The sequence below is a fragment of the Megascapheus bottae genome, chromosome 9, assembly GCF_031878675.1.
Source record: "Megascapheus bottae isolate mThoBot1 chromosome 9, mThoBot2.hap1, whole genome shotgun sequence".
Lineage (NCBI taxonomy): Eukaryota > Metazoa > Chordata > Mammalia > Rodentia > Geomyidae > Megascapheus > Megascapheus bottae.
The window spans coordinates 55,571,367-55,585,852 of NC_143517.1; the positions used below are offsets into that span (position 1 = coordinate 55,571,367).

General features: G+C 44.2%; 1 protein-coding gene and 1 long non-coding RNA gene across 3 annotated transcripts in view; one reads left to right on the plus strand and one right to left on the minus strand.

Annotated features, from left to right (window-relative positions):
• The window catches only part of LOC150059205 (uncharacterized), a 59,453-nt gene extending 58,242 nt beyond the window's left edge, over positions 1 to 1,211 (plus strand). The window contains exon 5 of the long non-coding RNA XR_016536698.1: positions 858 to 1,211. This is a non-coding gene — a long non-coding RNA (uncharacterized LOC150059205). The remainder of the gene's footprint in view (positions 1 to 857) is intronic.
• Positions 1 to 14,361, minus strand: part of Atad2 (ATPase family AAA domain containing 2) — a 57,950-nt gene extending 43,589 nt beyond the window's left edge. The window contains exon 1 of one of the 2 annotated variants that reach the window (XM_090339341.1): positions 14,155 to 14,361. Coding sequence is in view for 1 of the 2 variants with exons in the window: in XM_090339343.1 (XP_090195469.1) it covers positions 1,588 to 1,767 (180 nt within the window). In the remaining variant the exon portion in view is untranslated. Of the gene's footprint in view, positions 1 to 1,587; positions 1,803 to 14,154 lie in introns of those variants that run through there. The other variant, XM_090339343.1, reaches the window with a different exon arrangement.
• Between the last annotated feature and the right edge of the window lie 125 nt (positions 14,362 to 14,486).

Consider the following 14,486-nt stretch of genomic DNA (forward strand, 5'->3'; position numbering starts at 1 on the left):
AACTAAAAGTGCTGAACATATTCAAATACTATGGAGTCAACCTTGAACACCAAATTTTCAAGCTTCTGAAAAGCAGATCACCTTTAGAAAACAGGGATTGCTTTTATTCACCTAGCTCATTTGTTTACTCTAATTTTTTTTATTGTAATGTATAGTTACATTAGACAGATAGGTGCATTACTTCTCAAGCATTGATACCCCTTCTTATGTTTCTTCCCCATTTTCCTCCCCCCACCCCCTGTCAATCACCTTGTTTTCCCCCCTTCCCTTTCCTATTTCAAATAATCAAACGTACATACCATATACTAGGTAACACAGTAAGATATAGTAACAATATGGGATTAACCAACGGCAGACAAGCACTCTTACCAGTAAAATAAACTATCAGCCCAATTTGATTTTCTTACCTACACACCTACCTTCACTCCAGCTACACAATACTATCTGCTGCCTTAGCTTTAGTGTTGCTCTTTGACTTCTCCAATATTTGTGGGGTTTGTTTTTGCTTTGTACCAATACAAGGGATCTTAACTTCGTGTTTTTACTCAAGACTGGTGCTCACCACTTGAGCCACAACTCTACCTTTGATTTCTTGGTTAAATGGAAATAAGAGTTTCGCTGTCTTTCTTGCACGGGCTGGTTTTGAACCACGATCTTTAGATCTCAGCTTCCTGAGCAGCAAGGATTACAGGCATGAGCCAACATCTAGTTCTTTCTGCAGTGGGTAATGGGCAGACTGTAGCCTTTCTCCCTCGGCAGTTAGCTATGTGCAAGGAGAGTCCCACCCGTAGGCGAGATCTCTGATCCAAGAATTTCTTTCCGGAGGACGCCAACCCTTTGCAAACTTCCTCTTACAGACATTATCACTGTAGCGTGATCTAACTTAACAGAAAAGGCAAGACCTGGAGTCCGAGACAGCGATCCAAGTGCCAATCTGAGATCTACCAAGTACCGTGTACCTTTTGGAGTCTGTCTCAGGAACCATCAGGACGCACTTTTAAAGGCTTACTAAATAACTACGAAGCCTCAAAGAAGGGAGTGTTCAGGAAACGTTGATCCGCTTCCTGACACATTATGCAACCTGGTAATCGGCGCTGCGCTCTCATCACGGAACCCCTCTGGGATCCTGTGAGTGGGAAGTTATACCCTCGGACCCCTGGTCCCTCAAGCGCTCAGCTCGCAGCTAGTGGCCAGCGCACGCAGCCAGCGAACACGAGTGGCACCTCCCTCCCCGGCCCAGACGAGCCTAGGGCCGCAGCCGGGGGGGAGGGGGAGCAAGAGGGGGAGGGCAGCCCAAACACGCCCCGCGCGGCCCCAGACAGCACTTCAGCGCTGGCGGGCTTCGGCTTCCTCTTGCGTAAATAAATAAATAAAGCAGGAGGTGACCAAGAACTCAGCCCCCTCCGGCCAGCGCGACCGCCGCCGCCCGACCCACGCCCCGCGCGGCCGGGACCGCAAGAACCCTCCATCTTACCCTCCCGTCCCCGTCCGCACTCCTCCCCGCACCCGCCAGTCCTCCCGGGTCCTGTCAGCCTCAGGGTCTCCCACCTCCGGTCCCCAAGGCCTCCGCCCCGGGCCGATACTCACGCCCGCTGATGCTGCGGCGGCGGCGGCGGCGGCGGCGGGTTTCTCCGCGGCGCTGGCCGAGCGGAGCCGCCTTCGTCCCCTCAGCTCCAGGCTGAGGAACTCGCTGGACAAGTCTAGAGAGTCCGTGGCCGAGGAGGCCGAGTGGTTTTGCAGCTCCATGCTGCTGCGGAGAACCACCATGGTCTCGGGCTGCAGGTTCTGACGGCCGCGACCCGAGAGCTCGAACACCAGTGACTCCGGCGCTTCCGCGCTCCAAATTCTGGCGCCACAAGCCCCGCGCCGGCGGCCTCGGCGTGCGCGTCTGGAATCCCTCCGCCGCAGGCCCCGCCCACTCCCCCCCCCCGACTGACGGGCTCAAACCTCTCTTCCGATCCGAAGGGCAAGCGAGACCGTGCCGAAGCGACGTGCCGAAGCGCCGTGCCGAAGCCCGCTGACAGGGTCGAGGACCTGGGCAGCTCTCGGATGAAGAACGTGAATTTCTTTTTCCTTATATAGTTCCGGCTCGCTTCACTCAGCGGAAGGAGATGGAGGGGAGCGGTGAAAAGTTCTGTTTGGAATTTTGGCGCGTGGACGCATGGGGGGCGTGGCATGGAAGGGGGCGGGACGAAGAGGGAGCAATGTGTCCGCTCTGATTGGCTGACCGCTCCTCCGGTCCCCCCCCCTTGGGCACCTGCGTGCTTTTTCGCGCCATCTGGGATTCAAATACAAAATTCCTGATCCTTGACGCTGGGGAAACGAAGTACTTAGCCTTCGGCGTTATTAAGCCTTAAGAGCGTTTTGTTTTGCTTTGCTTTGGTAGCTTAACCAAAAGCTTGCTTTCAGGACGAGAACTAAGTGCCAGGCTTGGCTGGTTCATGCCTGTAATCCTAGCGAATCAGGACACTGAGGCTGAAATACGAGAATCGTGGTTCAAAGCCAGCCCGGGGAAGGGAAAAACTGTGCGACTCTTGTCTCCACTTAACCACCTGAAAACCAGAAGTGAAGCTCGTGTGTGTGTGTGTGTGTGTGTGTGTGTGTGTGTGTAAGTGGTAGAGCCCTAGCCTTGAGCAAAAGAAGCTCAGGGACAGAGCCCTGGTCCAGAGTTCGAGCCCCAGGACTGGCAACACACAAAAAAAGGAAAACAAAGTGAGCTTGAAGGGAGCCAGTAAAGCACACAACACTTATTACCAGAGTTTCTGCTCTCCAAGGTCAGTTTCTGATCTTGAACCAGTCATACACCTATTTAGATCCCAATTTCCTCATCTGAGAAATAATTATTATGCTTCATTACCGTGCCTGCACATGCTGAGTGCTAGATGACAGAGGTTCCTACACTGGAACGAAATAGACAAGAGTCTGTTAAAAGATCAGAATCCGGGATGAAGCCTACTCAAGCAGAAACCAAAGCTATGTATTGATTTGGGTAAAGGACAGTTTATTAATTCAACATGTGTTAAATATTTATTGAGCATCTATCATGGCCTAGGCATTATTCTAAGCTTTGGAGTGTTGCTTAATTCTAAGCAGCAAAGATTAAAGAGAACAAAATTTACCTCATGGAACTTAAACTCTAGTAGAAAAACGATGCCAATATGCACAATACAGTAAATGTGTTTGCTTGAAATTAGCATTTAGGTGGCCACCAGTGGATCATGACTGTAATCCTAGCTACTCAAGTGTAAGATCTGAGAATTGCTGTTGGATGCAAGCCTGGACAAGAAAAGTCTGTGAGACTCTAATTCAAATCAATCATTGAAAAGCCAGAGGTGAGCCTGTGGCTTAAGTGATAGAGCATTAGCCTTGGGTAGGAGGGGTGAAGTGCAGAGAAAGAGGAGGCAGAGAATAGATTCAAAATTTTTTCTAGGGTCGGGAGTGTGGCCTAGTAGAGTGCTTGCCTAGCATACACAAAGCTCTGAGTTTGATTCCTTGGTACCACATACCCAAAAAAGCTGGAAGTGGTGCTGTGGTAGAATACTAGCCTTGAGAAAGCTCCAAGTACAGTGCTCAGACCCAGAGTTCAAGCTCCACAACAACAAAAAATCTCTTTTCATTTATTCTCTCATAACATTTTACACATTACTGGGCCCAGGCATGATGGCTCTCACCTGAAATTCTAGCTATTTGGGAGGCAGCGATCAGAAGAATCGCAGAGAATATCAGGCAAAATGTTCAAGAGATGCTATCGCCCATCTCTGCCAATAAAAGCTGAGTGTGGTGATAGATGCTTGACATCCCTGCATAGTAAGAAGTGTACACAGGAGGACCATAGTCCACGCCAGCTAAGGCGTTGATTACAAACCCTAATCCCTCCTCCTGCAAAGTGCAAATAGAAATATAGACTTTTCAGTCTCTCTCTTTAGAGAGAGAGGGGTATCTACATACCGATATCTATCTCCATCTCTCTCCATATATATCATACTGGCTTCAGCCTTTGGTTGAATTGTGTCTACCAAAAAGATATATCCAAGTGTAATCACAGTACCTGTGAAGGTGATCTGATTTGGAAAAGGAGTCTTTGCAGATGTAAGCAAGATCTTGAGATGAGACTATCCTGGTTTAGAGTAAGTCCTGAATCCAATGACTGATATTGTTTTTTTTTTTTTTCTCTTTGTCAGTTATGGGGCTTGAAGTCTTGGCCTGCGTACTGTCCCTGAGCTCTTCAGCTAAAGGCTACTGCTTTACTACACTGAGCCACAGTGCTACTTCCAGTTTTTCTGGTGGTTAATTGGAGATAAAAGTCTCATAGAAGGGGGCCGAGAGTTTGTCCTAGTGGTAGAGTGCTTGCCTAGGACCCAGGTTCGATTCCTCAGTACCACATACATAGAAAAAGACCAGTAGTGATGTTGAGGCTCAAGTGGTAGAGTTCTAGCCCTGAGAAAGTTCAAGAACAGTGGCCAAAAAAAAAGTCTCAGGGACTTTTGTGCCCGGGCTGGCTTTAGACCGAGATCCTCAGAGCTCAGCCTCCAGAGTAGCAAGGATTACAGGCATGAGCTCACTGGCATGCAGCTAATGACTGATATTCTCCTAGAAAAAGGTGAGAGATGTCACATACAGAAACATAGTAGTTGGGCACACATGGTCACACCTGTCGTCTTAGCTACTCAAGAGGCTGAGATCTGAGACTTTCAGTTTAAAGCCAACCTGGACATACAAATTCCAGAAGCCCATCTCCAATTACTCAACAACCATCTGGAACTGAAGGTATGGCTCAAGGGGTAGAGTGACAGCCATGTGCACAAACACCAAGCAAGAGCATAAAGTCCAAAGTTCAAATCTCAGAGCCAGCACTAACCAGAGGGGTTGCAATCGGGGGGAGGGCAGTGAAAGTAACAATGTAAAGATAAAGGCAGAAATTGTAGTCATGAGTTTATAAGCCAAGAACTATTTCCAATACTAACATTACCACCAGAAGTTAGGACAGAGGTATAAAGTAGATTCTTCCTCAGAAACATCAGAAGGAACTAACCTAGCCCAATGAGAGGAAAAATTTGTTTTCTTTTATTGATTTACTTACTTGTTTACTTAATTTTTGCTGGTCCTGGGGCTTGAACTCTTGGCCTTCTTGAGTCTCTTGCCATTCAGAATGAAAATGACTTATTTGGGACCAGAAGAAGCACTAGAAACAAAGACTTTTGTCTGACTGATTCAGAAAAGATCCTGGTGCTCTTCACTTGGGTTGGGACAGAAATGAGGCTTGGCTAAGAGCTAATCATAACTCCATTACCTCACTTGGGATGAGCTCATAGGTAAGCCCCTTTCTGCTCTTGGTAGCAATGTTAGAAAGTAAACATCAAATTTGAACAAGAATTTCTTTCAGATGTTGTAAATGTGACCTTAGTTCAATGTGACGGCCAAACAAATTGATTTCTTTTTTTTTTTTTTTGCCAGTCCTGGGCTTGAGCTCAGGGCCTGAGCACTGTCCTTGAGCTCAGGGCCTGAGCCCTGTCCTTGGACCTTCTCAAGGCTAGAACTCTACCACTTGAGCCTCAGCACCACTTCTGGCTTTTTTCTATGTATGTGGTACCAAGGAATCGAACCCGGGTCTTCGTGCATGCTAGGCAAGCACTCTACCACTAGGCCAAACTCCCAGCCCCACAAATTGATTTCTTACAAAAGAGGAAAATGTTTGCCATTTTTAGCAAACATTTTTTGATTTATTTGCTTTAAAAGTAAGGGTAGGGGTTGGGGATTTAGCTCAGTGAAAGAGCCCTTGCCTGCAAGTGCAAGGTCCTGAGTTCAGTTCAGCTCTGGGAAAATAATAATAATAATAATAATAATAATAATAATAATAATAGAAGGTATCTTTTTGGTAGATTTTCAGGCTCGTCTTTCTGTTTCCTTTCTTTTTTCTTTTTTTTTTTTCTTTTTTTTGCCAGTCCTTGAGCTTGAACTCAGGACTTCAGTACTGTCCTTGGACACTTTTTGTTCAAGGCTAGTGCTCTGCGACTTGAGCCACAGAGCCACTTCTAGCTTTTTCTGTGTATGTGCATTGAGGAATTGAACCCAGGGCTTCGTGCATGCTGGATGAGCACTCTACCACTAAGCTACAGTCCTTGCCCCATCTGTTTCCTTAAAAAAAAAAAAATAGTGGTGGCAATTGAACCCAGGACCTCACATAAACTAGACAGTTATCCAACTATTGAGTTCCATCTCCAAATCTCTATTCTGCATTTAAAGAGACATCTTTCCTATCTGGGGGACTTTCTTTATCTTATTTTTTTTGTGCTGGCCTTGGAGCTTGAATCCAGGGCCTTGAGCTCTTACTCAGCTTTCTCACTTGAATCACATCCCCAGTCAGACATTTGCTGGTTAATTGTAGATGGAGTCTAAAAGACATTTTGTCTAGGCTGATTTTGAACTGTGGTCCTCCATGTCTCAGCCTCCGAGTAGCCAGGATTACAAATATGAGCCACCTGAGCCCAGCTGGGAGACTCTTTTGGGGTGGATTTCAGGCCTAGCCTTTTCCTATGGAAGTCCTTCAGAAGCATTTTCTTTGTTTTACAGGTAATCTGACAACTAGGGTTCAGGCAGGCCTGTGATTTTTGGTTCAGCAGTCTGGGATATTTATTGCCTCTTGAAAGAGTAGCTTAACGATATATGGATAGCCAGGTACCTGGGGCTCATGCCTGTAATTGAAGCTAGTGAGGAGGCTGAGATCTGAGAATTGTGCAAAGCCAGCCCAGGCAGAAGAGTCCCCCTGTGACTCTTTTCTCTAACCACTCAAAACCTGGAAGTAGCATGGTGGCTAAAATGGTGGAGCATTAGCCTTGAGCACAAAAGGCTCAAGGACAGCACTTGGGCCCTGAGTTCAAGCCCCATAACTGACAAAAGAAGAAGAAAAATATGTAAGAATAGAGATTATACATAACAAACTATAAAGAAGTAATAATATTAATAGTGGCATATTAACTAGATTATTCTTAGATACTATGAGCATTATTTCAGTATAAATGAAAGAGTAAGTTAAATAGGAGCCAGGACCCAAGGGCGCCCTCTACAAATCAAAGCCAGATTTTTAAAAATCCCTTTGTACAACTACTTGAAGATAATCTTTAAATGAAGAAAATAAAAGACATTGTTTCAGAACATCTTACCCCTCGCTATCCCTAGCCCCTTCTAGTTTAGATATGATGATGAATTAACAACCAATCAGAATTGTAGGACCTGACCAATCAAGTGTTACCTTCCAAAACTTCTAATTGTAATAGAAGTGACTAATCAGAACACAGCTCAGGATCTAAGCGCTCTAGACTCAGAGCCATGGGGACAGACAGAGAATCACCCGGGAAGGAGATGGTGAACAACTAATGAAGACAACACAGCACAGATAGCACAGCTACAGAGACATTTGAGCAAGATCCTTTTCTTTGAATAAAGTTCTTCACCTCACCCTCTAATGTCCTGGATGTGGGTGACTGTGTCAGCTTGAATTGTGATCTTCCTATTATGCCTCTGGAGTGGCTAGGATGACAGAAAGGTGCCATCATGCTCAGCTTGTTATTTAGATAGGGTTGCCTGAACATTTTGCAAAGCTTGTCCTAAAATCTCAGTCCTTTTCATCTCCACCTCCAAAGTAGCTAGGATCACAAGCATGAACCATGGCTTGGAAATTATCTCTTTAGTATTGGGAAATAGTAATAAAACCAATGCAAGTTAAGATCACCATGGAAACTTGCGAGTACTAGTCATTCTGTCTTGCCTTTTGTTGTGTCTAAATAAAATCTTTAATTCAGAATCGAGTGATGGATACATCTCTTGAAGTATTAAGACTTCTAGAAATGTTCAAAGTTTTTGGTTTAATAATTCCACTTTTAGGACTCCATCCTAAAGTGAGCATAGGGGTGGACCAAGATATGGTGGCTTAAGCCTGTACTACTAACTGAGCTACTTGGAAAGTGGAGATAGAAGGATCGTGGTTCAAGGCCTATGCAGGCATAAAAATCTTAACCAATGGCTGGGTGTCGTGGTGTGTGCCTGTCATTCCAGCAACAAAAGGGAGCACAAATAGGTGGGTCATAGTTCAGATTATCCTGGGCTTAAAACAAGAAAACTTATCTAAAAAATAACCAAGACAGGGGCTGGGAGTTTGGCCTAGTGGTTAAAGTGGTTGCCTAGCATGCATGAAGACCCAGGTTCGATTCCTCGGTACCACATATAGAAAAAAGCCAGAAGTGGTACTGAGGCTCAAGTGGTAGAGCTCTAGCCTTGAGAAGGTCCAAGGACAGTGCTCAGGCCCTGAGCTCAAGCCCAGGACTGGAAAAAAAAATAACCAATACAAGCTGGGGACTGGTGGCTTACAACTATAATTTTAGCTATCTGGATGTCTGAGATCTTAGGACTGATTGCTTCTTGAAGCCAGCCTGGGTAGAAAAGTGCATATGGCTTTTTTTTTTCCTGGGGCTTGAACTCGGGGCTTTGGTACTGTCCTTGGACACTTTTTGCTGAAGATTAGTGCTCTGCTACTTAAGCCACAGCACCACTTCAGGCTTTTTCTGTATAGGTGGTATGGGGGAGTCAAACCCAGAGCTTTATGAATGCTGTTAAGCTCGGGTTCAGGAAGCCTTGTCCCAAAAGACCATCAGAGACGGTCACCAATGTAAAAGCAAGGGAGCCTTTGTTGCAAGCTTGAGCTTGGGTCTCCCATGTACATGGCCACAACCGGTGATGCTAAGAGGCCCCGAGGCCAGGGGTACAGCACTTTTTATACACTTTTTTGGGGGGAGGCTGGGGCTGAGCATATATCATGTACTTTGAACTGGTTGGGTAACACCACTAGGGTGACTCAAGAGGATGCGTGCTAAACTTCAGGGTTTGTGGTCTAGATAGTGATTACCAGACTCCAGGAGGGGCTGTTCTGGTATTATAGAGATAAGCGCCATCTGTGATTCTGGGAATTGTTCTGCACTAGAAGAAGCAGAGAAAGTGAGAAACATGGTCCTAGCCCTGGTCTCTTAAGATCCTGCCCTTCTTCTGTAGCCAATTAGAGAGATTTCAGCATCCTCCCTGTTATAGGAAGCAGTACCGATCTTTCAGTCTTGACTTTGAACTTAGCAGTCCCAACCAATACAGTGCAAGCTCACTGCTTTGTGTGAATCAGTGCTCAGTACTCAGTGCTCCTGGAGGGCTAGACAGCTGTGGGCAGGAGAAGGGCACATGGTTGACATTATTTATATGCATGTGCGGAAACAGGATAATGAAACCCATTAAGAAAGTGATGAGGGATAAAGAAAAAGGATACAGGAGTTAAGGTTGATAAGGAAATGTTCCAATGAAACTCCTTTTGTAGGACTAACAAATACTAATGAAAAATCGTTAAAAATACTCTGAGCCATAATCTTTTTCTAACAATTACCTAATTCCTCAAAAATTATTAATTCTATAAAGATTTATGCCAGTTATTATTTACTTATTTGCTTTGTGATCTTGGGGATTGAATTTTACTTTATTAGGCAAATGCTTTACCATTTAGTTCATGTCCTCAGTCCTTTTTCTTTTTTTCACTCTGCTTTGAAATTTTATTTTCTGTCATTTGTTTTGAAAAAATGTAATTTTTTTTTGAGTCATGGGGTTTGAACTTTGGGCCTGGGCACTGTCCCTGAGCTCTTCAGCTTATGTCTACTGTCCTACCCCTGGAACCACAGCCCCACTTCTGGTTTTCTAGTGCCTGGGCTGGCTTTGAACTGTGATCCTCAGATCTCAGTCTCCTGACTAGCTAGGTTTACAGGCATGAGCCACCGTACCTGACAGGTTTTTCTTTTTTCTTTTATTGTTATTTTAAGGTGAGATACAGAGAGGTTACAGCTGTATTAGTTAGGTAATGAATACAGTTCCTTTTTTTTTTTTTTGCCAGTCTTGGGCTTGAGCTCAGGGCCTGAGCACTGTCCTTGGACTTTCTCAAGGCTAGAGCTCTACCACTTGAGCCTCAGCACCACTTCCAGCTTTTTTCTATGTATGTGGTACCGAGGAATCGAACCCGGGTCTTCGTGCATGCTAGGCAAGCACTTTAACCACTAGGCCAAACTCCCAGGCCTACAGTTCCTTTTGAACAGTGTAACTTCTCCCATTTTCTTACATTGTTTGATTTTTAGATAGAATTTCCAGCTATTTGGCATAGACTGGCTTGGAACTGGGGTCCTTACACCTTTCTAAGTTGCTAGGATTACAGGACGACACCACCATATCTACTTTATTTATTTATCCTCCATTTTAAAAAGAAATAATAAATTAGGCTGGGTACTGGAGGCTCATGTCTATAATCATTTTTTTTTTTTGCTAGTTCTGTGGCTTGAACTCAGGGCCCGAGCACTGTTCTTAGGCTTTCTCAAGGCTAGAGCTCTACCATTTGAGCCACTTCCAGCTTTTTCTATGTATGTGGATCTTCATGCATGCTAGGCAAGCACTCTACCATGAGGCAAAACTTCGGGCCATGTCTATATAATCTTAGCTACTCAGGTGACTGAGATCTGAGGATCATGGTTCAAAGCCAGCCCGGGCAGGAAAATCCATGACACTCTTTTCAATTGTCCACCAAAAAGTTAGAAGTAGAGGTGTGGCTCAAGTGGTAGAGTGCTAGCCTTGAGCTAAAACTAAACTAAACAAAACAAAGACAACTGACAGCTATGTACCCTAGCTACTCAGGAGGTTGAGATTTTAGGATCTTTGTTCAAAGCTATCCTATGTAGGAAAGTCTGTGGTACTCTTAACTAGAGATAAGTGGAAGTGGCTCTGTGGTCCAAAGTGGTAAAATGCTGTACTTGAGTGAAAAACTCAGAGATAGCACTCAGGCCCTGGGTTCAAGCTCCGTGACCACCACCACCACCACCAAAAAATGAAGGGGCAGTGCTTAAGACCTGAGTTTAAGTCTGAGTTCTGGTACATACAGACACACACAGAGTCACAGATGCACAAATTAATAATAATACTAATAAACAACCACAAATGGTGATGGGAACAGATATCCTCATTTTAGAATATATATTCCCTTTTGTGGAATTCAAGACAGCAAGTAATAATTTTGTGTTCACACATTATCTCCAGCTAACAGGGGGAGCACAAGTAAGTGGATGCAACAGCCACATCCAGCCCTACGTATAAAGTGAGATACTATAACTGAAACAATCAAAGTAAAAAGGAGTGAGTGGTAGAACTCCTGATTTGTAAGCATGTGACTGTGGCCCTGAGTAGGGGGAGGGAGGGGGAGACATTCAAATATTCCCTCAAAAGAAAAAAGGAAAAAAAATACAAGATCAACACACATGCACACATATGTAAAGAAAAATATACTCAATTAGAAAAGCCAGGTGCAGCAGCTCGCATCTCTAATCCTAGCTACTCAGGAGGCTGAGATCTGAGGATCATGGTTCAAAGCCAGCCTGGGCACTATCTCCAATTAATCTCTAGTAAACAGGAAGTGGAGCAGCGTATTAGGGGTAAGGGGGTAAATAGCCTTGAGCTGAAGAGCTCAGGGACAGCGTCCAGGCCCAGAGTTCAAGCCCAGGCCCAGAGTTCAAGCCACATGACCCATAAAAAGAAAAAAAGGGGGGGCTTTTATTCTTTTAAACTTCAGTGTACAGTATACTGCAGACTTCCCGTATCTTCCCTTACAAGTCTGTGGCCTTTTCTACACTCTCCTTTGTGTACAAAGGAGTCTTTCCTTTAAATCCCTGCTGTTTAACATCCCAATTTCATTGGCTACTGACTTTTTTGAGTGCATGTCTTGTTTCTACCTAATCCAAACCATTGGCATTTATTTATAGATCACATGCTGGTTTAAGTTAGTTTGTTTGATATAGGATCTCCTTGAGCAGCCCAGCCTGGTAAGTTCTGATCCTTTGGTCTCATCCTCCCTTGTGCTGGGATAACAGGCTAGCACCAGCAGTCCTGCTTCAGAATCTGGTTCTAAACTCCTCCTCCTACTCTGAAGCCATATCCTTTTATAGTCTCTAGTATAGAATTACATTTTTTTGTGATCTATTTTTTCCAATTTTAAAAATAACTAGTGCTTATAAGAGAAAGTTTAGAAGAGAAAGTATAGTATAGTAGACATTGCTGGCTTTCTCAACATTCTCCCTTTCTTTTCTTGAGACTCAAATTAGCCAAACTGCTTAGAAAAGCAAAGCCCTATGTTTTCCGTGCTTCTTCACCCCTGAGTGGGAGGGACCTTGTCAGAATCACTTGCTAGTGGAAGGTGAGCAGAAGTGAGGTGAAAGAGTTGCGGAAATTGCTATAAACCTTCCCCCCCCTCCTCTAGGTTTTGCTGGTCGGAATGCAAACAATGTCTACAGCCATGAGCTAGCTTGAACCATGCCAACTGGGGCAAGATTCAATATGAAAAAATATGACCTTACTACGAAATATTAAGAGTCTGGCGCTGTAAAGACACCATATCAGCACTGATGTTTATTCTCAGGCTCTTCATACATTCATATCTCATTTATATCACTTTTTTTTGTTTCTTTGCTTAGCAATCTCATCTGTATCCTAGCCCTCTCCCCCAAATTCAAGAAAGAGTTTTATCAATGATGATGCCTGTACTTTGCTCATAGACCTACATAATGAAAATGATCCTAATTGCAAATCTAAGCCGTTGTCTATTTCATGGGGTAATGAAAACTCGAGGCACATTCAGTGAAACCTCTGCCTTAAGGGACTTGACCAACCAATATATGACTTTTTGGAGCATAAGTTTAAAAAGATGACCTAGGATGACCTCAGCCTTCCCAACAGGGATAGGAGGGGGAACTGGGAAAAGGAAGGAGGGGTGACACTGTCCAAAAGAGAAATACATGCATTAACCTAAATTGTGAAATGGCAGTCCTCTGTACAATACCTTAATAGCAATAAAATTATTAATGAAAAATTACTGCCCAAGAAAGATAAATACTCCCAGTAGAATTTACTATTGGTTCTTGCCAACATCTAATGATAGAGCCCCTGACATCTGTTTCTTAGAACATTTATTAAAAATTGCTTAGAATTGTCCATGGGCATATTATTCTAGAATCTAGAAATATCTCTTAAGGAACCAAGAACCATTTTCTTTTTAATGTAGTCATCAGGAAGGGTCTGTCTCTATAGGAGGATTATATCAGAAATCATAGTGGTTAATGTTAATATGTGTCAGCCCTTATTCTCTGTGCTTTAAATATACAAATTCATTCTTGTAGGAATCCTACTGAAATAGATAGTAGGATTATCAGATCCATTTTGTAGATGAAACCAAGGCACATAGGTATGACGTTAATCTGTCCAAGGCCATACAATTATTAAGTGGTAGAGTCTATTTGGTCTGGCCTCCAAGTCCTATGGTAGCTTGAGACCAACAATGAGACAAGAAACCAGATTAGATTAAACAGAGGAAGTTAAATATAAAGAATTACCATAATGAGCCAATGCCAGGGGCTCATTTGCAGTGTGAGATTCTTATCTATAAATGAAGCTTAAAAAAAAAAAAGTTATGCTCCCAGGCAGGAAGTGAATTCTTACCTCAAAATAACCAAAGCAAAAAACTGGCTGACGTTGTGGCTCAGTGGAAGAGCATTTGCCTAGCAAGCAATAGGCTTAGAGTTTCATCCCTGGTACCTTGGTGCTGTCAAAACTTAAAAGAACAAGAATTGACCACGACAAAAAGACAATTGTATCCAAAAGCTGAGGAAAAGTACCTAAGGAAGGACAAACTTGAAAGGAGTTCAGACTCCCTCTGTCAAGGGTGTATTTGGACATAGGTGAGTGTTTATAATTTATGGGATTGAGGACTAGTGAGGTTGGAGAACCTGACTGTGGGTGGCCTATAAAACAATTTAAGAATTTCACTTTTTATAACGGGCAGTTACATGTGTTCACTGCAAACACAGACAGTTCAAAAGGTTATGAAGTGTGAAGTCAAAGATCTCAACATCATTTGTTCCCTTTCAGCATACCAGCAAATAAATGATTAACACAAAACTTTTTAACCTTTTCCCCCTTACTATCGAGTTCAGTAGCTCTTTCCCACCCAATGTGTACAGAACGCCAAATTTTTAAAAAGTTAAAAAAAATAGCAAGATTTGAAATGCGATCCCTAGTGCATTTCTATTTGGACTTAGCAACCTCTTTCTCTCCTCTTTTCCGGGCTCCTGCAGACTTCAGGCTGAGTGCTACAGCTTCGTTTTCCGCCCACAGCTCCTCTTATTTTAGTGTCTCATCTGTTTTCTCCATGTCGGGGGCTCACACAGTAACGCCATTGGGTGAGACGCTCTGGCTCAGTCTTCCCACCCTAATTCTTGCCGGGGCCCAGGCTCCGGAACCACAGTTATCCACCCGTCACGATGGCTCCGCCCCTAGTACCACGCGGCCCGCCCCTGCCACCTCAGGCTCCACCCACATCAGCGTGCTCCGCCTACGCAGAACTCGCATCAGGCCACGCCCACCGGAGACTGGCG